The sequence below is a fragment of the Triturus cristatus genome, chromosome 2_1 (assembly GCF_964204655.1).
Source record: "Triturus cristatus chromosome 2_1, aTriCri1.1, whole genome shotgun sequence".
Lineage (NCBI taxonomy): Eukaryota > Metazoa > Chordata > Amphibia > Caudata > Salamandridae > Triturus > Triturus cristatus.
Genome location: NC_140581.1, coordinates 590,681,506 through 590,708,285, shown reverse-complemented (window position 1 = coordinate 590,708,285; position 26,780 = coordinate 590,681,506). Strand labels below are relative to the sequence as shown.

General features: G+C 48.6%; 1 protein-coding gene across 2 annotated transcripts in view; it reads left to right on the top strand.

Moving 5' to 3' along the window:
* SKIC3 (SKI3 subunit of superkiller complex) overlaps positions 1–26,780 on the top strand; it is a 1,406,584-nt gene that overhangs the window by 670,903 nt on the left and 708,901 nt on the right. For both annotated transcript variants that reach the window (XM_085632495.1, XM_085632494.1), the window contains exons 26-27: positions 7,605–7,746; positions 23,185–23,278. In XM_085632495.1, the coding sequence (XP_085488621.1) occupies positions 7,605–7,746; positions 23,185–23,278 (236 nt within the window). The remainder of the gene's footprint in view (positions 1–7,604; positions 7,747–23,184; positions 23,279–26,780) is intronic.

The following is a 26,780-nucleotide window of genomic DNA, read 5'->3' as shown; positions in this document are numbered from 1 at the left end:
AGGGTTCGGGTGGTACCATGGTGCTGTAGCTGGTTAATTCTATGTTTCGTGATGCTCTTTTTCGGTCGTGTGCATCGATGATGAGGAGACAGGCCTCACCTACTGCACACTAGAATTTTGGAGCGGAAATACTTCTTTGTTTCGTAACACAGGATTAAGTCTCCAACATGCCTGTTAAAGAAGATCTCAAGCCTTGAAGAAGTTCTTGTGTAGAACGAAACGCGTTGGCTGAGTCTTATCTTTCTATACTACAAGAAAATAAGAAGAAATACTAAGGATATCTTTTTGGATTTGGACTCTTCTACTGGTGCACCTTCCTCTTTTGCTTCTATCCTCTGCATCTGGCCCTCAGTGGAGTTGTTCTAAGGCGAACTCCGGAAGATTTGTGCACAGGAATGGAATATAACTTTGAGACATTGGGATTTAAGTGCTAAACTAGTAGTCGGTCGTAGTTTCTTTTGTTTTAGTTTGGTAAGAAGCTGTTCTCCTCCCGTAGTTTGGGATTGTGGTCTATTAACACCGCTTGTCTCTTGGACCGTTACTCCCACACCCTGTGGGATACGGTGGAGGACGTGCTGTCCGGAGGAGGCCCCGACTCTGCTCGCCCAGGCTCTTGCCGAGGGGCGGAATGCAGCGCACGGCATGCCATCCGATGTGGACTGGACACTACGGACTCACTGGGTAGGGCAATGTCTACCACGGTGGTGCTTCGTCGCCACGCCTGGCTGCGGTCCACAAGCTTTTCGGGGGATGTCCAGAGCACCCTCATGGACATGCCCTTCGATGGCAGTTGCCTTTTTGGCGACAGAGCGGATAGTGCGCTGGAGCGCTTTAAGGACTCCAGGGCTACGGCCAAGTCCTTGGGCCTCTCGTTCCCATGCCCGCAAACTTCCGCTTTTCGCCCCTTTCGTGGCAAAGGAAGGGGCGCCCCCTCCGCCTAGCCACAGGCCGCAGATCCAACCTCCACGCGGTCGCGGACGTGGATTCCGCCGAGGCGGTACAGGGAGACAACATGTCGGTTCGTCCACATCTACCCCAGCAGCATCCGCCTCAAAGCCCTCCTAGTCCATGCTTTCAGGCCCATTCCACGCCAGTGGGAGGCAGAGTTAGCCATCACCTGCTCCACTGGCGTTCCATCACGTCGGACAGGTGGGTGCTGCAAATCGTCCGAACGAGCTACTCCCTCCCCTTTGAGGCGACCCCTCCAGCCATGCCACCGCAGTGCCACCGAATTTCGGGGGATCACTTGCAACTTCTGCTGGAGGAAGTTTCGGCCCTCTTGGCCAAGGGGGCCATCGAGCGCGTTCCTGGTCCAGAAGTAGGTTGTGGTTGTTATTTCCACTATTTTCTGGTTCTCAAGAAGGGCAAAGGGGGCCTACGCCCTATCTTGGACCTCAGGAGCGTCAACACCTTCCTCCGGAAGGAGAAGTTCAAGATGCTCACTGTGTGGAGGTGTGGCTCACTGGTTAGAGGTGGCAGACCCGTAAGCAGAGGGCGGCCCAGGACCAGGGTTCGATTCCCGACGCGGCAGGGTCGTGGACCAGGGTCAGCGGGCTTGATAATTCTCGCCTCGGTGCCTACTCCAGTCAGGGACCACACTCGGCAACTCTGGGCATTAGCTTGCCTCATCTTCACAACGGCCCCCCCAGACCGCCGGGGATGCTTGGTCGCACCTTAGAGATACCCAATAGGGACCATCTCTCAGGGTGAGCCAGGACGGGTTCCCCAGCGGTCGAAGCGCAGAGATACTCCTCCGGGAGTCGATTCTAGCGCTATATAAACCCACAATTAAATTAATTAAATTAAATTAGCTCAGGTTCTGACTGCCCTCGACCCTGGAGACTGGATGGTAGCGTTGGACTTGCAGGACGCATACTTCCACATCCCCGTCCTGCCGGCCCACCGGCGCTACCTGCGATTCACGGTGGGCCAGGAGCATTTTCAGTTTACCGTGCTCCCCTTCGGCCTCACCAGTGTTCCTCGGGTGTTCACGAAAGTGATGGCGGTGGTCGCAGCTCATCTGCGCAGATCAGGGGTTTCAATCTTCCCCTATCTCGACGACTGGTTGTTGAAGGCTGGCTTGCCCCAGGCAGTCGTCTCCCACCTCCAGACTACGGCAGACCTCTTGCATTCGCTGGGGTTCTTCATGAACGTGCCGAAGTCACATCTGAGTCCCTCCCAGCAGCTCCTCTTCATCGGGGCGGTTCTGGACTCGGCGCAGTTCCGGGCCTATCCTCCGGAACAGCGGGTCCGGGATATTCAGGCTCTGATTCCAATCTTTTGGCCTCTATCCCGGGTTTCAGTCATGTTGGTTCTACGGCTTCTGGGTCTGATGGCCTCCTGCATCCTGTTGGTGCATCACGCCAGGTGGCGTATGCTGGCTCTGCAGTGGGACCTGAAGTTTCAGTGGGCCCAGCATCGGGGCAACCTGTCCGACCACGTCCTGATCTCGGAGGGCACTGTGAGACAGTTGCAGTAGTGGCTCACGGATCGCGATTGGGTCAGTGGCAGATCCCTCTCCCTACCCCAACCGGAGCACGTAGTGGTGATGGATGCGTCTCTCCTAGGATGGGAAAGCCACATGGGAGAGGCGGAGATCAGAGGCCTCTGGTCTCCGGCAGAGTCCCGGCTCCATATCAACCTTCTGGAGCTGAGGCAGATCCGGCTTGCACTGAAGGCATTCCTTCCCTCTGTCCGGGGAAGTGTAGTGCAGGTGTTCACTGACAACACCACCACCATGTGGTATTGCAACAAACAAGGCGGGGTGGGGTCGTGGACCCTTTGTCAGGAGGCTCTGCACCTCTGGACATGGCTGGAACATCATGGCATCACCCTGGTGGTTCAACATCTGGCGGGCTCTCTGAAAGCCAGAGCAGAAGAACTCAGCCGCCGGTGCATGATGGATCACGATTGGCGTCTAAACTCGGACTTGGCGCAAGGCCTCTTTCGGCAGTGGGGAGAGCCTTGGTTAGATCTATTCACCACCTGAGAGAACGCGCAATGTCAGCAGTTCTGCGCGTTGGAGTTTCCAAGGCGGCACTCGCTCGGGGACGCCTTTCGTCGCGAGTGGAGTTGCGGTCTGTTGTACGCCTTTCCGCCTATACCACTTCTGCCCAGAGTGCTGCAGAAGATCAAGCGCGACCGGGCCCAAGTCATCATGGTGGCTCCGGATTGGGCACGGAGATTCTGGTATCCCGAGCTACTCAGTCTGTCGATCGATCCCCTGATACAACTGCCTTCTCAGGAGGACCTTCTGTCGCAGCCAGGGGACGGTCCTCCACCCGAACCTGTTCAGCCTCCACCTCCATGCGTGGAGATTGAGCGGCGACAGTTGATGCCATTTGACTTGCCTCCTGAACTCTGTGATGTGATTCTGGCAGCCAGGCGTCCCTCCACAAAATCTGTATACGCCTGCAGGTGGAACAAATTTTTGGCATGGTGCACAGCAAAGGCTGTGGATCCCCTTTCCACCCCTCTTTCTGAGGTTCTCCTCTTTCTTCTTTCTTTGGCCCAGCAGAGCTCTGCTCTGGGCACCCTAAAAGGTTATCTTTCCACTATTTCTGCTTTCTTACGGCTTCCTGATGAGCCTTCTCTTTTCAAATCCCCTGTTGTTTCTCGCTTCTTTAAGGGCATTGCTCACATGGCTCCTCCTGTCCCTTTCGTAATGCCTCAGTGGGATTTGTATCTGGTCTTGACGTTTCTGATGTGCGCTCCCTTTGAGCCACTTCATAATTGTCCTCTTCATCTCTTGACGCTTAAGACTGCTTTCCTGATAGCCATCACCTCTGCTAGCAGGGTGAGTGAGATCCAGGCTCTCTCTTCTAAGCCTCCTTTTCTTTCTGTCCATCCAGACAAAGTTGTTCTCCGGACTCGTCCTTCCTTTCTCCCTAATGTGGTACCTGCCTTTCACATCGGGCAGTCTGTTACGTTGCCCACCTTCTTTCCGCCTCCGCATCCTTCGAAAGAGGAAGAGAGGCTCCACCGTCTGGACCCAAAACGGGCGCTGTCCTTTTATTTGGACCACACCAAGCAGTTTCGGATGGACGACCAACTCTTTGTTGGCTACGTGGGCGCTAAGAAGGGACGAGCGGTGCACAAGCGGACCATCTCTCGGTGGGTCGTTTTGTGTATCAAAGCTTGTTTACTCCTTGGCTAAAAAAGAACTTCCTGTAGGGCTGAGGGCCCATTCCACTCGGGCCACAGCGGCGACAACTGCCCTGGTCCGGGGAGTCCCCTTGCAGGACATCTGTCAGGCAGCAACGTGGGCCTTGCTGCACACGTTTGCTAAACATTATTGGCTGGACAGCCAAGTCCGGAGAGACGGCTTCTTTGGCCGTTCTGTTCTCCAGGACTTTCTGGTGTGATCTTGGTTCGCAGACCCACCACCTTGGTTGGTATTGCTGGGGTATCTATTCTAAGGTGAGGAATCTAACTAACGTGTTTCTTTCAGATGAACAAGTTACTTACCTTCGGTAACGATATATCTGTAAGAAACATTAGTTAGATTCCTCACCGACCCATCCATCCTCCCCGTTCGGCGAACCGATATCTAGGGTTGAGGTTATCCCTTTCAGGGCCCTAGAATTTTTTGGCAACAGTGTCGGTCTCTTGCATGGCTCTGCGTTCCTGGCGTGGAAAGCTATGTACAAGAACTGACGTCAGCACGCGAGGGCGGCGTCTAAGTACTTCGACGTCATCCCGGCGCACGACGCCGACGACGGACGCGGAGCCGCAGATGACGCCTAGCTATGCGCAAGGGTATTGCTGACGAAAAATCTTTCCGGATCCAGCCTGACACCTGGAGATATTCTAAGGTGAGGAATCTAACTAACTAATGTTTCTTACAGCTATATCGTTACCGAAGGTAAGTAACTTGTTCTTTACTATATATAGTATTTCATTTAAATTTCATTTAGATATTAAAGTCTAAAAATATAATAAAATTCAAAACAAATACATACATTATTTATAAAACGATAATAAAATACATTTAATATATACATCTCAAACTTAATTTTATATAAACAAATAATATAATAAATTTAATTAATAATAAAATGACTATTGAACATATATGCTACAAAAGCATATAAACAAAGTATATAAGATATTTAACCCAAAAAATTAAGATATAAAATACAAAACTGAAAATTATTTAATTTCATAAATAATAAAAAAAAGTTAAAATAACGAGAAAAAATTAAAATACATTTCTGATGACTACTTCTAACCGCAGATTCACCTTTTTAGTATTCCCCAGGTGTCAGACTGGTTCTGGAAATTTTCAAGCCGTACCTCTTGCGCGCCAGTAGGTGGCATCGCGTGGCTCCACGGCAATGTTGCTACACTCTGGAAGTCACCTGCGGAGCCGCATATAAGCGCTACCCATGTGTACGGACATCAGTTCCTTTCTGTCTGCGCCACCACATTTTGATCTGCAGCTACCTCTGGTTTTTGACAAGGTGCCACGTCTCAAAACTACAGAGTTTAAACCATGTGCAGACTGTCGTAAACAGATCTCTGTGACAGATCCCCACCAGGTATGTCTTTGGTGCTTGAGGTCGGGACACAGCTCCAACGTCTGCAACGGGTGCCCCCAGATGAACCCAAAGGCCATATGGGACTGTGGGGAAAAGTTGCGTGTCTCCAAGCACCAGAATACTCCATGCCGATTGAAGTCAAAAGGAAGGTCCCATTCCCAAAGCCGTTCCCGCTGCAGGTCATTGTCTCAGTTGAAGTCTTCTCGTAAGTCGAAAAAGAAATACAAGAAGTCCAAGAGGAACTAGGCCCCTTTCCTGCCACTCTCAAATACCAGAGAGATCGCTAGGCCATAAACATCTCGGTCTTGCTCCTGAATCTGTCCACTCTCCGTCATCTTGTGTGGAGATTGAGCAGAGACAGTTGACAGCTTTTGACCTTCCTCCCGAAGTCTGTGCAGTTATTCTGGCAGCCAGGTGTCCCTCCACGAAATCGTTATGCGCCTAACGATGGAACAAATTTTGTAAATATTGTACAGAAAGGTCTATTGAACCCTTATCGGCCTCTCTGTCAGATGTTCTCCTGTTTATCCTTTTCTTGGCCCAGCAGGGCTCTGCTCTGGTCGCTCTGCAGGGCTACCTTTTGGCCCCCTCAGCTTTTCTTTGGCTGCCAGATGAGCGTTCATTTTTTAAATCCCCTCTTGTGCAGAGATTTTTGAAGAGGTTAACCCACTTGTTTCCCCCTTTTACTTTTATTATGCCACAGTGGGACCTTAATTTGGTCCGTACCTTCTTGATGTGCGCACTGCTTTAGCCTATGTACAACAGCCCACTACGGGTGCTCACTATCAAAACAGCCTTGTTGATGGCAATCTGCTAACTGCATGCATTGTCATCACAGCCTCCTTACCTCACCATCTTTCCGGATGAAGTGGTACTCCTTTTTACTGCCTAAGGTGGTAACACCCTTCCATCTGGGACACTCTGTTATCCTGCCCATTTTCTATGCACCTCTGCACCGTTCTAAAGAAGAGGAGCATCTCCACCATCTGGGCTGAAAAAGAGCATTATCGTTCTACCTTGAGCGCACCAAAGAGTTCTGGGAGCAAAGAAGGGGCGTGCATCTTCAAAAGAGGACCATTTCACGCTGGGTTATCCTCGCTATCAAAATATGTCACGTCTTGATAAAAAAACAGCCTCCTGAAGGCCTAAGGGTCCATTCCACTGGGGCGAAGGCAGCCACCACGGCTCTCCAGCATGGTGTTCGTATTGCTGATATCTGGCAGGCAGCCACGTGGGCATCTCTGCACACATTAGCCCGACACTATTTCCTGTATACTCAAGTTTGCATTGAGGGCCCTTTTGGCCGCTATGTCTTTCAGGATATCTTGGTTTGAAACGTTTCTGCATTCGCACTTCCGGGGGAAGGTATTTCTTGGGTATCTGTTTAAAGTTCAGAAATCTGCGGCTGGACGAGTTACTTACACTAACACCTTATCTGTTATTGACATGATCTAGCCGCAGATTATTTACTGACCCATCCTCCCTGCGCCATTGTTTTTAGTGTCAGGGCTGTTCCCTTTCAGGTCCCTAGTTATCTTTTTAATACACCATGGTCCGTCACTTCATGGCTCCGTGCTTCTGGTGTGGGAAGTTGTGAAAAGTACAGATGTCAGTGCGCCAGAGTGGCGGTTATATTGATGAAGCGGACGTCACGACGACGCCATTTACCAGTGCTGCTAAGAAAAAATCTTCCGGATCCAACCTAATGCCTGGAAGTTAAAAGGTAAGGAATATGCGGCTAGATTGTCTCTACCAGATAAGGTGTTACCAAAGGTAAGTAACTTGTCCAACAAGCAATGACTTTTGATGATGTTGATATCTACTTTTCACTCTGTAGCAATGCTCTCTCCATGCCTGACTGCTATTGTAAGAATTTCTGAGTACAGTCTATAGTATTACTGGAGTTTATTTCCACTACTATCCTTTGTTATTAAAAATCTGTAGGTACATTAGCGATTAAATTATCTTAAAACAGTTTGCATTTGGGAATGTTTTTCGGGCAGAATTATGTAGAAGTATTCATATTGCAGAGTGCGATTGAGATATTTTGCTTTCTATTGCAAGACTGAAGGTGCAAAAGGATATGCGCACTGGGTGTGTTCAACTCTGCAAGACAAGACAAACAGGAATACAGAACTTTATAAATATAATATCCTGCAAATGAATGCCATCTCTGCAGCACAAGTTGTTATGAGCAAGTTCACAGGTTAGTTGCCAAAGCATTAAGCTGTTTTTTTCCCCAGCAAAATGTACTTGCGAGTTGCCATATATTCCTGTTTTCTAGTTCATGATTCTCTAATAACGATGATTTCCACATGCTGATCAACTCCTTACATCGTATCCCATACATGTGCAATCCCTTTATTTAAAGGTTTCACAATGGAATCAATTTGAAGCAGAATTTTATGTTAAAATAAGCTGTAGCATCAGAGATTGTGAGGCCTTTTCTATGGTCATGAGGCAATCCATGTTTCCTAGGCAGTGTCCTTTATGGGTAATGTCATACACCACACCACAGCACACTCATATACTATTTCAGTTTACTCCCTTTTAATTGTTGACTCTCCATAACAAAGTTTGAATTCAAATCCTTATTGCATTAGTTAATAACATCACAGTAAAATAAATTACATAAAGTAAAGTATGAGGCATAACTAGAGAGCCACAGCCCTCACACACAAAATCTAAAATAAGTTAATCACAGGGTCATGAGGCAAATACTGTCAATAATAAAGATAAAAAGTCAATAACTATTTTTATTATGGATACTTCCATCCACTGATTCCTCACCTTAGAACCGTGGTCTAGGGACCACTGGGGGTCTGCAACGCCTATTCAAGGGACAGCTTCGAATATTAAACAACTTTAACAAATTAATAAAGTGTATCTATATAAAGAAGCAAAATGTATAATTGAAAATTTGAAAACGTTCTGTAAATGTGTAGGAATTTGATATTGTAGGCTAAATGTTAGGTTAATTTCTTAGATTGATTTGTCAGAGCAGTGCAATTGCATCAAACTTAATATCATAAAGAGACAATTAGTTATAGATTACTTACCTTTAGAATTACCCACATTCGTCAGGCTGGATCCGGAGATTTTTTTTCGTCAGCAGTACCCTGGCACGTCGAAAGGTGGCGTTGGTCGGCTCCGCATTCGTCGTTGGCGTCCTGGTCGCCGGGATGTCATTGCGGTAGCTACTTAGACGCCACCCTTACGCGCTGACGCCAGTTCTTTCATTTTTCGCGCCAGCCAGCGCAGCTCCAGTGAGAGCGGTACCTCTAGTCCCTTTTTGACTGACTTGTTTTTGCGACTTTTGTCGACACTGTTTTTTAGTCTATCAACTTCTGGTGCACACAAGGATGTTCAGTAGTCCTCAGCCCAGCTTCAAGGCCTCGGCCCGGCTTCAAGGCTTGTGACACCTGTCTCGAGCTGATGTTGGTTACGGACCCGCACCGTGTGTGCCTGGAGCGCGACCATGATCCCAAGTCGTGCTCTGACTGCCGAACCATGAATCCGAAGTCTTTGCAGGAGCAGTCCCGAAAGCTTCTCAAGGCCCGGCAGTCCACTCAGTGCCATTCGAGGTTCCCGTCGCGTGGGAGGTCGAGGATTCTCCACAACTCGTCATCAAAGTCTTAGCACTACTCTGGTAAGACGAAGCACAAGAAGTCGTCGAAGAAGCATCATCGCTCTTAGACTTCTCCCCATCCGTCGCCGACGCGACGAGGAGTGCAGACGGTGCCCGTCCCACGGCTCCACGTGCGCAGCCTTAAGGGTCGATTCCGAGATTCCCTCCTTTTCTGGGAGCCGGAGCGACCCTGCCCAGCATCGGAGTTTCTACGAAGCGATGCATGCCATCTTTGGGCAGACTGACTCCTCTGTCGCGCCTTTGGGCATCATGGACTCGGCTGGGGGACCTGGGCCTTCGACGCCGGGGGCCCCGGCACCACAGGGTCCCCCTGGATACACGCCTGGATCCGGATCGGCGCCGGTCAACCTTGTAACACCTCATTGGGTGCCCCAATTCCACCGGCACCACGTCCGCAAACGACGCCGGTTGTGTCCCCAGCCGGCGTCGACCCTGGCCTCCACTGTGATTTGGACACACAGCTGGACCGACTTTGACCGACGCCGGATCTTGCACCGAGTGGTTCTTTGGCAGATTGGCAACCAGTGGAGGGTAAGGACTGGGAGGGGTCTGTTGGATTAACCGGACTTGAGAGAGAAGTTGGGGGAAGCCAGTGGTCTGGATACCTCCACATACCTTGGCATGCTGTCTCCTCCTACCGTGGATACGGAGGAGGGTGCTTCATATGCAGTGGTGTTGCTTAGGATGGCCGCTGCCCTCAACCTCGAGCTACCTACGTTGGTGATCAAGACGAATTTCCTGACAGAGGTGCTGCAACCACGCAGCGGCCTCTTCGAAGCCCTTGCTCCCTTTCAATAAAGCCCTTACTGACATCCTTTTGGGTACCTGGTCCAGGCCCAACACAGGGGCTCCTGTGGATAGGATGATTGCCTGACTCCAGTGCCCAGTTCTGGCGACCCCTCTTTCCTCTACCAACACCCTACCCCTCAGAACTTTGTGGTCCAAGCCTCTAGATCCAAAGGTGAATTCCCTAACGCACCATCTGATAGGGAATCCAAAAGGCTGGACCATCTTGGGAAGAAACTGTTTTCTTCCTCCAGCTTGGGATTGCCGTCGGTGAACACCGCAAGTCTGTTGGGTCGTTGCACCCACTCTCTGTGGGATACGGTAGCGCAGGTGCTGCCACAGTGCCCGGAGGAGGCCCGGGCAGTGCTCTTCCGTGCAGTCTCCGAGGGGAGGGACGCAGCCAAGTTTACCATAAGATGTGGACTGGTGTAAGAAACTAGCTCTATATATACTGCACCAAATTGAGTTACAGTGTGTATAGAGTCCAAGGGTCTCCAGAGGTTTGGCAGAGGTTAAAATTAGATAGAACCTTACTCTCCAAAGTGGTAGCTTGGTCGAGCAGTAAGGCAGTATCAGAGTACAGTGTTAAGCATTTGATATACACACTCAGTCAGCAAATGAATTCCCACACGCAGGAACTGAACTCTTGGCCTGTTGTTTTGTATAAAACAATATACTGTTGTTTTATTTCTAGAACCAAGCAAGCCTGGTTCAGGTAAGCATAGAAAATAATTTTCAGTAGTAAATAACTTGTATTAACACAGTTCAAAATTGCAGTGTAACTTGTACTGGTTTTGGTTACAGTTTTAGGTAAGCAGTTTGCAACACATTGCAGGTATAGTACATTCAAATGAATGGGCTTTTTAAGTAAAATGCAGTTAATTACTTTTCAGATTACTTTTACTAAAACAGGGTTGGATTCTAGATTCAGCCCTGGGACATTTCCTGAAAACAGGTGAGTAAATGCGTTTTAGTTAGAGGTACGATTTTTAAAGAATATTATTGCATTTCAAAAGTTGACACTTAAAAACTTTTTCACATAGAATCACCAATGTTCTCCTATGGGAGGAAAGTCACTTAGCAGGTAAGTTATGTTAACAATACTTTTTCTTACTCAGTGCTGGATCCCTAGATTCAGCACTGAGACATTTCCTGAACACAGTTGAGAAAATACATTTTGGTTATTCGTCTGATTTTTAAGAAATATTTGTAATTTTCTAAAGTCGACACTTGAAAACTTTTTGGGAGAAAAAGTGTCAATGTTATTCTATGAGAAAAAATAGGTTATTGGTTTCCAGGTAGGTAATCGGTATTTGGAGTTAGGGTCCTGGGGTTCGACTCATGGGTCTCCCAGGGTCAGTGATGCACTGTTGTTGCACCCTCCGTGGCACTAGGGCGGCCGGGTGCAGTGTCTTGAGGCCCAGTGTTATCCTATGGAGGATAGGGGGACTCCGGTTGGTGGCTGCTGGCAAGCAGGCCACGAGGTTGTGGGAGCAAAGCTCCTAGGGTTAAGCTCAGGGCAAGTTGGAGACCAAGTTAGCACCAAAGGGGGGCACCCTCAGCGGCACTAGGGCGGCCGGGTGCAGGTTGCTGTTTTGAATTCAAGTGCCCTGTTGATTTCAATGGGGATTCTCCGGGACAAAGAAACACTACAGGCTCAGGGACGAGGATCTTCCAGGAGTGACCACCACTTCGAGGGGTAGGGTGGGATGTTGAGGGTTGGTAAGGCACTGCTGGGTTGGGCACACAAGGCCGTGGGTCGTCGGATGCAGGGGTGCCTTGGGACGTTGGATTTTCTTACCGTTCTGGTCGCGGTAGGGGGGGTGGTCCTCGGGATTGAGGCAGCAGGCGTCGTCGGGAGGCTTGAGGCATGTCGGGGGTCGCCGGATCTCGGGTCAGGATCGCCGATGGGACCTCCTCGTGGTATTTGTCCACTTGAGCTTGGGCCGGATTCGGCGGGTGCAGAGTGTGCGGGATTTGCGGTTCCTGGCTAGCACCAGAAACTGCAGTTCAAACACGTCCGGTGTTCACGGGAGAAACAGCTTGGAAAGTGAAGGCAGGCAGGTCCTCCGAGGTTTTTGAGGTTGCTGTCCGCTGGACACGCCGGGGTTTTGCAGGAGCAGGTTCGAGGAGAGACAGGGCTGGGGCTAAGTCAGTGGGCGTCTTCCTCTTGTTAGCTCTGCACGGCTTCTCGTCCTTCTCTTCTTTTTCTTGTGGTTGCTGGATCTGAGGAAGGAAGGTTCAGGGTGCCCCTAAATACTAGATTTAGGGGCGTTACAGGTAGGTAAAGGGCTGGGACCAATGGGTCCCTTCCCTGGGGTGGGTACACCCCCTATTCTGCCACTCTCCAGTGGGAGGGGGGCAGGAGCCTGTCCCTGGTTGGCTGGGGCGCCCCATCCTCAAGATGGTGGGGACTCAAGGTTGTGCTTCTCCTCGCCTCCCCCACCTTAGGGGCGGAGTTGGCAGAGGTGGGCATGCCTATCTTCCTCACTTGTTTTTCCTGCCGGTTCTCCCGCCCAAAGAGGGGGGTAGAACCAGTGGGGACCAGTTGCTGAAAGCAGCAAATGGTCTGGAGAGGCTCACAAAGGCGGTATGCCTTTGAAGCTTCTCCTTTGTGAACCTTGGCACCTCGTCCCAGGATGTGCATTGTTTGAGGCCCCCGAGAGCAGCAAGCTCTCAACCCAGGGGTCCAGAAACATGTCTGGGGGTGGCAGCCTGCGCAGCCACTCCTTCAGGTCACTTTCAGGAGTTTCAGGAGGCATCTCTAAGATGCCCTCTGTCGTGCATTTTACATTAAGTCCCACACTGGCATCAGTGTGGGTTTAATGTGCTGAGAAGTTTGATACCACACTTCCCAGTCTTCAGTGTAGCCATCATGGTGCTGTGGAGTTTGTAATGATAAACTCCCAACACCATATACTCTTAATGGCAACACTGCACTTACAGGGCCAAGGAATGGACTTGGGCACTGTAGGGGTACAGGGCTCATGCACCTGTACCCTCACCACTGGCATAGTGCACCCAGCTGGAGGGGTGACTGATGTATGCCAGGGCAGTGGTTTGTGGGCATGGCACACAGGGATGTGTGCCATGTCGACTCTTTGTTTTGTTCTGCAGCAAGACACGCAGCCTGCAAAGGCAGTGTTTGAGTGTCAGGGTACAGGACCTCCAAGGGTGGCACAATAAGTGCTGCAGCCCTTAGAGGCCTTCTCTGGTCACAGTGCCCTGGGTACCTGTGGTACCATTTACCAGGGGTAGACATGAGGCCAGAGATGCCAATTGGGTTTAGGCTTCAATGCAGATTTAGGAAAGGAACACAGGCCCTGGGTACCTAATTGGCAGGAGCCCAGAGCACACTCAGTCAAAGTGCATCAGCAATACACCAATAAGTGGGGGCATACCATGCAAGAAAGAGGGCACTTACTCACAACTGGACACCTCTGACTCGCAGGATGATTTCAACATTGGTAGCCCTTTGACGCTAAACCTGGCTGAGGTCGACTGGTTTTTCCAGACATGTCCAGGCTACCTTGCTGGACATGCCTCTTGATGGCCGTCGCCTGTTGGGCGACAAAGTAGACAATGGGCTAGAGCGCTTCAAGGACTCCCGGGCTATGGCCAAGTCCTTGGGCCTCTCCACCCACCCCGCCCAGTCTGCTTTTCGCCCCCTTTCGTGGCTACGGAAGGGGTGCCCCGTCACTTTCCACCCAGAGCCACAGGCCCACGCAAGCTGTCTAGCCCCTGCACAGCCTGGGACATGGGACCCACCATTTTGGGCCTGGGGGCCAGTGAGCAGGCCAGTCCACCAGCGTCCATTCTGCAGCAGCCTCCAAACCCTCCACATCCGACCTTTTAGGGCTCCCAATCACCAGTGAGCGGCAGGATTCGCCATCACCTCCCCCACTGGTGCACCATCACGTCGTACAGGTGGGTTTTTCAGATAGTCCAAAGGGGCTACGCCTTCCTCTCGAGACTACCACTCCATCCATGCCAACTCAGTACCACTGCATGTCGAAGGATCATTTGGCCCTTCTCCAACAGGAAGTTATGGCTCTCGTGGCCAAGGGAACTATCGAGCAAGTTCCTGCCCCATAAGTCAGTTGTGGTTGCTATTCCCATTACTTTCTGGTGCCCAAGAAGGACAAAGGCCTGTGTCCATTCTTGGATCTCAGGAACGTCAACCGCTTCCTCTGGAAGGAGAAGTTCAAAATGTTGACGCTAGCTGAGGTCCTGTCTGCCCTGGCGACTGGATGGTAGCGTTGGACTTGCAGGACGCTTACTTTCACATCCCCGTCCTGCCTGCCCACCGGTGTTACCTGCTGTTCTTGGCAGGCCACGAGCACTTCAGTTTACCCTTTGGCCTTACCAGCACCCCTTGGGTGTTCACGAAAGTGATGTTGGTGGTTGCAGCTCATCTGCGCAGATTGGGGTTTCCAGTCTTCCCCTATCTCGGTGATTGGCTGTTGAAGGCGGGCTCGCCCTAGGCAGTAGTCTCCCACCTCCAGACTACGGCGGACCTCCTGCACTCGCTGGGGTTCACTATCAACATGCCGTAGTCACACCTGATTCCCTCTCAGAAGCTCTTTTTCATCGCATCAGTTCTGGACACGATGCAGTTTCGAACTTATATTTCCAAGCAGCGAGTCCAGGATATTCGGGCAATGATTCCGATCTTTCATTCTCTATCCCGGGTTTCGGTCAGAATGACATTGAGGCTGCTGGGCCTCATGGCCTCCTGCATCCTGCTGGTAGAGGTGGCATACGTGGGCTCTGCAGTGGGACCTAAAGTTCCAGTGGGCACAACATCAGGGTAATCTGTCCGATTGCGTTCAGATCTCGGAGGGCACTGCACGACAATTGCAGTGGTGGCTAACGAACCAGGATTGGGTCAACGGCATATCCCTCTCCCTTCCCCAACTGGAGTTCACAGTGATGACGGATGAATCACTTCTGGGGTTGGGCGGCCACATGGGAGAGACGGAGATCAGAGGCCTTTCGTCTCCGGCGGAGTCCGGTCTCCACATCAACCTTCTGGAGCTCCAGGCGATCCGTCTTGCACTAAAAGCATTCCTTCCCTTTTCCGGGGAAGAGTAGTGCAGGTGTTTACGGACAACACCACTGCCACGTGGTAATGCAACAAACAGGGCTGCGTGGGGTTGTGGACCATATGTCAAGAGGCTCTCCGTCTCTGGACATCGCTGGAACATGAGGGCATATCCTTGGTGGTTCAACACTTGGCAGGTTTTCTGAACGCAAGGGCGCATGAATTCTGCTGCAGGTTCATGATGGATCACAAATGACGTCTTCACTCGTAGGTGGCGCAAGGTCTCTTTCAGCAGTGGAGAGAGCCTTGGTAAGATCTATTCCCCACTGAAGAGAACGCGGAATGTCAGCAATTCCGCCTATACCACTTCTGCCCAGAGTGCTGAAGAAGATCAAGCGTGACCCGGCCCAGGTCATCCTTGTAGCTCCGGATAGGGCACGAAGAGTCTGGTATACCGAGCTGTTACACATGGCCATAGATTCTCCGATCAGACTGCCTCTTCGTATGGAGCTTCTGTTGCAGCATCAGGGGACGATCCTCCACCCGAACCTGTCCAGCCTCCACCTCCTTGCCTGGAGATTGAGCGGCGACAGTTAACAGCCTTCGACCTTACCCCCGAAGCCTGCAAATGGAACACATTTGTGGCATGGTCCGCAGCAAAGGCTGTGGATCCCCTTTCTGACCCTCTTTCTGAGGTTCTCTTGTACCTCCTTTCTTTGGCCCAGCAGGGCTCAGCACTGGGCACTCTTAAGGGCCATCTCTCACACTTCTCTTTTCAAGTTCCCTGTTGTAAATCGCTTTCCTAAGGGTATTACTCATCTTTTTCCTCCTTTTCCCTTCGTCATGCCTCATTGGGACTTGAACTTGCTTCTTACTGATCTTATGTGCACTCCCTTTGAGCCGCTACATAGCTGTTCTCTCAGACTTCTCACTTTAAAGACTGCCTTTCTGGTTTTCATCACCTTTGCTTGCAGTGTGAGTTAACCCCAGGCTCTTTCTTCAAAACCTCCTTTTCTGGTGGTTCATCCGGACAAGGCTGTCCTTCGAACTCGTCCCTGTTTTCTTCCCCAAGTGGTTACTTCTTTCCACATTGGTCAAACCATCACTTTGCCCACCTTCTTTCCGCCTCCGCGTTCTTCTAAAGAAGAAGAGAGGCTCCACCGTCTGGATCCAAAACGTGGCTTTCATTTTATGTGGATTGCACCAAGCAATTGTGGGTGGATGGCCAGGTCTTTGTTGGCTACGTGGGTGCTAAAAAAGGTTGAGCCGTGCACAAACAGACCACATTTAGGTGGGTCGTTTTGTGGATGAAAGCTTGCTACTCTTTGCCAAAGAAGGAGCATCCAGTGGGACTGCACACCCATTCCACCAGGGCAACGGCAGTTACCACCGCTTTGGGACGGGGAGTCCCCCTTAATGACATCTGTCAGGCAGCTACGTGGGCATCTCTGCACACGTTCACAAAACACTACTGCCTGGACAGCCAAGTCCGGTGAAATGGCTTCTTTGGCCATTCTGTTCTCCACGACTTTCTGGTATAAAGTGGGTTCGCTGACCCACCTCGGGGGTTGGTATTGCTGGGGTATCTATTCTAAAGGTAAGGAATCTATAATTAATTGTGTCTTTCAGATGAACAAGTTACTTACCTTCAGTAACTATATATCTGTATGAGACAAAGATTAGTTATAGACTCCTTACCGCCTCACCCATGCTTCCCGTTCTGCGAACTGACTTCTAGGGTCAGGGAATCCCTTTCAGGGCCTTAGTTTTTGGCACCAGTGGTCAGTGTCTTGCATTGCTCTGCGCTTCTGGCTTGGAATGTCGTGTAAAATAACTGATATCAGCGTGCGAGGGTGGCGTCTAAGTAGCTGCCGCAACGTCATACTGATGACCACGAAGCCAACAACGAACGCGGAGCCGACCGACACCACCTTTCGACGAGCAGGGGTACTGCTGATGAAAAAAATTCTCTGGATCCAGTCTGACGCCTAGGGGTAATTCTAAAGGTAAGGAATCTATAACTAATCTATGTTTCTTACAGGTCTATTGTTACCAAAGGTAAGTAACTTGTTAAATAGTATGGACAATAGATGGCCTTAATTGAAGTTAGAAAAGCTTCAACCTTCCTGTTAAACTTAGTTTTGCTTTTTATATTTGTTTGTGAATTGAATTAAATATATCATGATTTGTGTATTTGTTTGATACATTTTTTTTCTGTATTTTTTGTGTATCGTTTAGCATTTAAAATCATCGAAAATGCTTGGGTCGGGATCCTCAACTTCCACTAATGACTCAGTGGGCATTCTTGGATTCCAATAATGATTCAGTGTGGGTGACTGGGTTCGAGTAATTACTTAGGGCCAGATGTACGATGCATTTTAGCGTTCGAAATGGGTCTTAGACCCATTTGCGCATGCTCAAATGCATGGGCCCATGTACAAACAGTATTTTACGAGTCGCAAAGAAATTGCGACTCGCAAAATACTGTTTTGCGACTTGCTATTAGTAAGGGGCGTTCCCTTCCTAATAGCGACCGCAAAGCTATGTACAAATGTTTTGCGACTGCAATTGCGGTCGCCAAACACTCACTAATTACCACCTACTTCAAGTAGGTGGTAATGCATTCGCAAATGGGGAGGGGTCCCCAGGGGACCCCTTCCCCTTTGCAAATTCATGCGATATTATTATTTAAGGGCTAGGCAGTGGTCCCAGGGACCACTGCCTGACCTTAAAAAAAGAAACAAAATCGTTTCTTTTTTGTTTTTTTAAATGCCACCCGTTTTCCTTTAAGAAAAACGGGCTGCATTAAAAAAAAAAAAAAGCTGCTTTATTTAAAAGCAGTCTCAGACATGGTGGTCTGCTGAGCCCAGCAGGCCACCATCCGTGGGAGGGCCCGTCATTCCCAATGGGCTCACAAATTGTGAGAGACTCATTAATTTTTATGAGCCTTGCAATTTGCGACCCCATTGGGAATCGCAAACAGTGTTAAACACACTGTTGTACACTCCAAATTGCGACTCGCATTTGGCATGGTCCTACATGTGGCCTTAAGTGGGGTCCCCAGAATTCAAATGGTTAAGAGCCTCTGCCTTAAAATGGGCACCAGACTGGATCTGGACATGTTTCTTCTGCAGTTTTCCAGTGCTACGCTAGTGGTGCTGTGCGGCTCCTCATTGGCTACGTACCTCCCCAGAAGTGATTGCGCAGAGTCGCATATAAGCATCACCCATGCATGCTGGTGTCAGTTCCTTTCTTTCCATGCCTTCTGATGTTCGGGACACAACTCCATAACTGTGCTGAGCCCTTCCTCATCGACACCACCAGTGCCAGAAGGAAGGATTAGGGGCTCACCCGGTGTCAGAACAGAACCAAATTCAGTTTGATCTCGACCAGAGGAGCAAAGGTGTACAGATGGGTCAGCCTTCAATATCTTATGATGTGAGTCCAGCGGCGGACCCCCATTAGGGAAGAAGAGCGTCAACAATCCCCCTCCCCCTCCCCCTGCTGACGGCTCCGCAAAGTTGAAAATTTAAAATGCTTATAAACTTAATTTATAATTTTTGTCACTTTCTCCAGCCTAAGCAGAGTTTGGGGTGGGGCCACTGCTGCTAATTGGCATTAGGGCAGTGGTGCTTACTCCTCCAGTTTAGAGTGCGCATGTGATTTTAGCTGGTTGTCTTGCGAGGGTTCGCCTGACATGCGCACTTTAAACCTCTGGGAGCGTTAAGGCAGCCCATCCTGGTGCTGCTGTCATGCTGCTTAACATTATCGAAAAAACAGTCTTGGATTTTGGCTTAATGGCAGCAAGGCCTAGCCTAATAATAGCAAATACCAAAAAGTGTGCCAGTGCTGCACTTAACTTACAACATCATTTTTTACTGCGTGTATTGATTGAAACAATATCACTGATGACTACTTTTTCTGTCAGATTTAATCAACAGCAAATTCTTAAATTACATTAAATTTTTCTTTACAACAAATATTCCATAACCCTAATACCACATCTCATAGTAATATCTACATTGTTTTTTGAACATGAATTTTTGAACTTTTGGACACCTCCTAATGTTGTACAACAATATTGACATATACATCACTAGCTTTCTGTGCCAGACAGTTCCCTCGCCAGTTTCGTTCTTTCTGAGAGTGCTCCAGAACTATGGAATATGGATACTTCCAGGGAGGCCCACCCCTCGCTGCAGTCACTTCAGATCTTTTGTGGCCTGGGACAAGAATCAGGCAGTCAAAGTGAAGCTCAACGGGTGCAATGCAATTAAGTGTCCTCTCCCCTGTGGCATCAGTCTCCAAGACCTTTGCAGCTCACTACCACCCTGTGTAAGGCAGGATCCAACACTTTCTCCCAGAGTGGCAGTCCATCACTTCTGACATATGGGTCCTGCAGACCATCCAGTAGGCCTATGCCCTTCCATTTCTTTCCGATTCTCCACACCATCCATCCACATCACAGTGGCTGTTAGAGGAGCACCTATTATTCTCACTTTAAGAGGTCATCAAGATTGTGCCGACCTCAGAAATAAAGACAGGTTGCTACTCCTTCTATTTCCTTGGGCCGAAGAAGGGCAGAGGCTTTCTTCCTATTTTAGATTTTCATCCTCTGAATGCCTTCCTGTGGAAGGACAAATTCCTAATGCTTACACTGGCCCAAGTTTTGTCTGCCATGAATCTGGGCGACTGGATGATAGCACTGTGCTCGCAGAACGTTTACATTCATATGCCCATCCTGTAATCGCACAGACGTTACCTGCGGTTCAAGGTAGGCTATGAGCATTTTCAGTATGCCATGAGCATTTTCAGTATGCCGTGCTCCCCTTCGGCTTTAGCAGCGCCCAATAGATTTTATAATCCAGTGTAACCTCCTCTGGGACTAAGCTCATGCTATCTATGTGAGAAGTTGGCCTGATGTATGATGTCACTAGTTCTAGTGTACACCTTATATCAGTCCAAATACCCTTATGGTGATTGGTTGTAAAGTCAACCTTATAGACCAGCTATCCTAGTGGTAGCATGGACAAGAGCAGTCTTAGGCTAAACTCTGAATGGCATGTGAAGCCAGCTGTGATACCATATATAATCCCTTGAATACCAAATGAAAGGACACCACAACAGATATATATATAAAATAAAGTGTATTTATTCTAGTCAAACCCTCAGCACTCTTTATGAGATTAGAGGTAAGTACAACACAGTCTTATTTATGCATACATTAAGTCACACAGGTAAGTAATACAGTTAGGCCCTAGGGGCCACGCAAACCATATACTAAGTAAGTGGTATAAGGACCACTGTCACGGAAATAGGATAGGCCTAGGCCTAGGGAATCGCTGGGGCTACACTATACTACCAAAGGTTAGGAAGTGGGAGGCCCACGGGATTCAGGTGCAGAGTGGAAACACTCACGCGTAATGCGTAAAAGTCACTAGCAATAGTACAGTTTAGAAATAGATAGATTTAGGACACTTCCGGAGTAGCTAGGAAGTCGAGACTGGAAAACTAGACACTAGGATAGTCACTATCCTGATGAGCACCGGAGTACCCAAGTTACCTAGCCCACAGGCTGCGGGTGCATAGGGGTGAAGTTGCGTCGGGTTTCGTCGTCGACTCCTATGGATGCCTGAAGAAAGATGCTGACAGGCAGTCAGTGAAGAGTGTCCGGTGGATCCCAAGGCTGGGATCAAGAAGAGAGGAGACCTGCAAGCAGAAGGGACAGAGTCAAGGTCACTAGCCAGTGACCACGTGGAACCAGGAAGGAACCAGGCGATGTCGTGAAGATTGCAGGTGAAGGTGAAGCTTGTCGCTGCAGCCACGAGGACCAGGGAACGTCGAGGACGACCAGGACCAGGAGGCGAGCTGTCCCACGAAGGCTCTTGCTGTCGGCGGCGTCGAAGTTGGACTAGGACTCACCAAGCCTTGGCAAGCGGAACCCACGCAGAACGGAGGACTTGCTTCTGGTGTAGACCAGGAAGGTCTGGGGTGCTTCTATTTTTCAAAGAAGCAGGAGCCAGTCTGGAGGAGCCAAACCAGCGATGAAGATTTCAGGATGCGTCGTCACCAAGGCCACTAGCCAGCGGGCAAGCAACCGGACAGACGCGGCAAGCAGGAAAATGCAGAAGGGCCCCACGCAGGACTCGTGGAGTGTGGGGGGCTGGTCTTCGGTGCAGATGGTGCTTGGGGTTGGGGCTTCTCAATCCCCGGTGCACAACTTCGAGGGTGCCTCAGAAGCTGCGCTTGAAGATACTAGCCACTTTTCCCAGGTAGCCGGTCCCACGTCTCTCGTCGCCTCCACGGATCTCAGCTCTGCTGTGGATGTGGATCAGGGTCGGAGAAGTCTGGAAGTCAAGGCTCTGGTCAGGCTCTGCAGTCGGTCCCTCGTAGAACTTTAGCAAAGCAAAGGGTAGTCTCTTGATGGTGCCTGTTTGCACAGGGTAGCCACTCCTTGGCCACAAGGGAGATTCTTCAGTCTTCTTCTTTCGTCGAATGTCGAAGGTCCAGAGTTTCTGTTCAAGTTTGCAGGTTCAGGATAATCTAAAGTCTTGAGGCCCAACTCCCACTCTTATACTAATCTGGGGGGCTGAGTTACCTGCTAGGTCACGCCTTATAGGTGGGACCTGGGAGGGGGGTGGTTACACCCCCTTCCCTTTGTCCAGTTTCGCGCCAGGACTGGGGCTGGAGTGCCCCAGCACCGGTTTGAACTGGACTATGCATGGGACACCTTGTGTGCCCCAGGCATGTCTCATTCCTTTCAGCCCTCCCTGCCCCAATACACTAAAGTCTGTCTGGGGAGGTGCTAGCACCTCCCCAAGCAGGAAACCTATTGTCCAAGCCTCCTTTGCCGGGATCACTCCCAGCAGCAGGAGGTCAGACTTGTGTCTGTGGCAGCAGCATCCATTTTGTGATGCTGAGGCTTTGGTTAGAGTTAAACAGCAAAGTAGGATTTTAACATGTCTCTCCCTCTAGAAGGGAGGAATAATATCCTCATCACCAGAAATGGTATGGGGGTATTATTCCAAAGTGTTAGACACCTTACACGACATGTTTTGATAAAGCCAAACCCTAGTTACCATAACCGTTTAAGATTATAAGGCACTTTAAGAGTATATGGTAGGCTATATCATAGAACAGCTATAAGGACATGGTTCCGAAAGCTGCAGACAGGCTCAGCTCATGCTAGAGCACCATCTCACATGTTACCAAGCACTCTGCCTCCAGGATTGTTAAGGCCTGCCATAGGAGTGACTGATAGGTACACATGTGTCTATATATAAGGGTAGATATAGGCATACTATATCTAAGCAAGGGGTGATTACACGACCTTGCCCCAGCTGAGTGATCAGCCAGTTGTGTCTGATTGGAAGGCCAGACCAGGGGTGGCATAATACATGCTGCAGCCCCTGGGAGGCCTAGGGTACACCTATGCCCTGGGTACCTAGGGTACACTGTACAGGGTCCAATAAGGTGATCCTTACCAATTGTGTATGTACCTAGGGTACATGGAGTCCATTTTAAAGAGAGAGCAGACAGCCTGAGACCCTGAATGGCAGGATCTCAGGCCAACTAAGTCGAAAAACCAGCTAGACACTAGGCAAAAAGTTGGGGGTAACCATAGTCAGATATCCACCTTCCTACAATCTACACTCACAAATTAAAATTAATTTACAAAACAATCTACAAGAGAATCCAATCCAGTAGAAAATTAATGTACATACCTTTGATAACAATATTTCTGAAGAATTCATCATTACCCTATCTCTTTCCGAGGCAGAGGATTCTACTGAGAGTACATTCGAACAGTGTTTACCAGCCTATTGTGCAGTTTGCTGCTACCTTTGTTTAGCAAGGACATTTCTTCCACACAGTGCAGTTGTTGGCATCTTGATGAACTTAATGTAGTTGTTCTATTTCCATCTAGTGTATATTCAGATTTCCGAAATCCAGCCTGCCCTCATTGCTACTTTCATTATTTGATGAAACTGAGGGAGAAACATGGTATCCATCACAGAAACTAGTAAGATTACATGTATATTGCTATTTGTCAGGATTCAAGCTAGTCTATATTTAAGATATGTACCTCCCTTACTCAAGTTCTTTTCCACATCCAGCGTTAATTAGAACATTAATTTCCATTGTGGACATTTATTACTTTCCAGAAAGAATTCAGAGTGACCCCTCGGCATTTGCTATGCTTGGTTATCTAAATGAACATCTGAAATTAAGAATTCAAGCTACAGATGCATACAAAAGGTAATTTGATTTAATCACATTATTCAAATAAGCAGTATGTTGATCAGTGGTGGGAACCTTCGAGTATGTTCCTATTTCTTCTCGTCTTACCCATTAAAAATGCATGCCAGTATTGAGTTACAATTTCCGGGTTACATTTGGGTGGTATGGTTGACCTTAATGGTGCATACTGCAGAATCAAAATAATATTGTGTTTTTTTTCCTGATATGACTTCTGGCAAGACAAAGAGCAGACCCAAGCCTTTTAGAGGGAAAATAAAATATGGCTGTTATTCGTGTGTGGGGGGTGTTTCTCCAGAATTTTGCAGGGAGTGCAAACAGGTGTTTTTGACACGGTTGGGTAATCTGGGTATACCACTTCATGTGCGCTGCTCAGTTACGGAAGCCTACACTCCCACTTGACCTCCACGGCAGTTCAGATGAAGTGTTGGGAGACTGAAGGAAATGTTATTGACCCACACTGCCAATGGAGAACTGCTCCTGTATTGGATGATTGGAGTGACATGACCCTGGCCTCAAGTAAACTAACTGAGTTAATGATATATATATTGGGGATCCCCCTCCTCCACCACCCCTCTATTGAGTGAGCCGTGGGCCGTGGAGCACCCTCCAGCAGCACATGAACCTGTTGCTTAGGCTGATGAAAGGATAATACTGATAGAATTGAGAGAAGCCTCGGTACACAGGGCATAGAGACTGACAGCACCAAGGCTGGTCTTCACTGATATATACTGTCCCCTGCCTTGCTCTGATAGCCTGTGCCCCTGCTGCAATGTGTGCCCCAGGATGCTGCTGACCTCTTCCAGCAAATAGAGTCCTGGTTGTGCCTGAATGGCTTCTGAAACTGAGGTAACACTGAGTTTCTGATGGATACATCTGCCAGTGGATTCCTCACCTTGTGAATATCCCCTGCGCCAGCAACGTTCGGAAACTTTTGTAGCAGTTCACGCCGATGGCGTCGAAGACAACGTCACAGAGACACGGCTCCGCTCGCGACTCCGCTGACGTCAATGGACTCACTCCTTGACCCCTATCCAAGTTTTACAACCACTTTTTACAACCCTTTGTAAGAAAGACACTCTCATTCTTACAGGATACAGGTGATGTCTTATGCCTGATTGACAAGGTCCAACACACAAATGAGAAGTTTATTGGTCACATTGGATGTAGAGGCCCTCTACATGAACATTACTCAAAGAGCCACTCTGAATGTGATAGGAGATGCACTCAGTAATGATATTTGGGACTCCCCCACCCCGATCCCTTTCGTTCTCGAATGTGCCACCTGTGCTCTAACGGAGAATTTCTTTGAATTAAAAAATCAGTGATATCACCAAACCCGTGGCACTTCCATGGGTACTACATTTGCTCCCAGTGTAGCATGTCTGTATATGGCGGCGTTTGAAAAAAGACTGCTCTTTGATATCTCCAACCCTTACAAAACCAATTTACTACTCTGGAGGAGATATATTGATGATATTCTGATCCTCTGGAAGGGAGAACAACCCAGTTGGGAAGAGTTTTGTACATGGATTAACACCCTTAATCCTTATCTTCATTTTACCAGCACCCTATCACACAGGAACATCCCGTTCCTAGATCTCATGATTAGGTTCACAGACTGATAACTCAGTACTGCCATCTACAAAAAGCCCACTGACTGCAATAGCCTCCTCCTTTACAGTAGTCATCATCCCAAAGCATTGAAAGACAATCTTCCCTTTGGCTAATTCCTTAGATTACAACGGAATTGTAGCTCTGTAGAGGACTGCAAAACTGAGGCAGAGCGACACTCAAACGATCTAGGCTGTCGAGAATACCCTAAAAGGAGTATTTCACTCTTGAATAAGCAAGCTAGGAACAACAATTGGGAAGCACTATTAGAAGTACGACCGTAACAAACTACAGACATTCTTACCTGTGTAACGACCTATAGCCCAGATTTTAACAGAACTCGTAAGATCATCAGAAAACACAAGGGCATTTCACAAACTGTCACATTGGATCTGCAACCCCCAATATTTGCATTCAAACGCACTAAAAACCTCAAAGACATGCTAGTACATACCAGACCTCGGCTAACTACCATAAACCCACAAAGACCACTATGGGGCCTCCCCCAAATTAAAGGACACTATCCTTGTGGGTCATGCACGGTTTGCTTACTGACGGAGGTCACAAAAGAGATTGAATTCTCCAACTCATTTAAATGGGAATTGAGGATCCACACAAATTGTAACACCAGCAACTGTATCTATACTATCACGTGACCGTGTAACTTACGCTACATAGGTATGACCACAAAGTTGGTCAAAGCTCTTTTCATGGAACATCGTAGCAACATTTGTTGCCCTAAACTGAACACCAGGATGTGCACACATTTCGACCAGCAAAAACACACACCAGACACTTTACGTTGGGCAGTAATCGAGGCACACCCCAAAATGAGCAAAAGAGTCCTTTTCCAGAAAGATCAAAGGTGGATTTACCGTTTTTCAACAGACAAATTGGTATTGATGGAGGAAATCCCTTGGAGTGAGCTCAATGGTTAATATAATATCTCGTTAAACACGACCTTGGATCATGATCACTGCATGACCCATTGCTCTTGAGCTAGTTTACCATAAGGCTCCACATTTGTTACACACACTGTTAGTGGTGAATGTTATCCTTCATACCTGTATGTTATCAACGACCATTGTAGATCCACATACCACACCATTATCTCACGGTTCATTTATTATGATAAGTAGTCTTTATATGCCATCCCCTATTTTCCCTTCCAAACACCAATGTGTGATTCTTTTTGCATGCATGGGAATACTTTTGATGCAATCGAATCCCAAGTACGGTGGGCCACTGATACATGCCCTCTACTACTTCCATCACATATTTCCACTATCTGCCTGGTTGCATTTTGCTATTGACACATTTCGAATCCAGAGCACAGAAATATAACCATATAGCGTTCCTCTATCGCTCTGATTATTTACTCACAGAGATTTACAACAGTTCTGACCTAAAACACACTCTAAGATGGTGGCCATTTACGCCTCTACTTGTGCCCCTTCACACATTCGAGCTTACAATGTTAGCACTCTCTGCCCACTTCCGCCGGACCATGGAGTAGAAAACGAGCAACCGCAAACCCCAATCTACCAACCTGATACCGGCAACTAGTGGGTAGGTCTGTTGGAGTACTTACTGCTGAGCAAGCGTGAGAATCACTACTACACTTTCGGCCTCCCCTGCAGTCTCTGCGTTGCCTTTTTTCTTGTTCAGTTCTTCAGCGTTCTTTCATTGTAAATTGCTCACAATACGCAGTTTTTTCTCCTGCAAACTCCGTTCAGGACACTAGGTAATTCCAGTGTCCTCACTGCTGAGAGTTGTTGATGATCATTACCAACCCCAATGGGGTGAGTTACATATATCCTTACCTGCTACCACAGTGGTTGTTGTTACACCGCACTTGTTTTTCGAGCTAATTATTAATTCGTTTGTT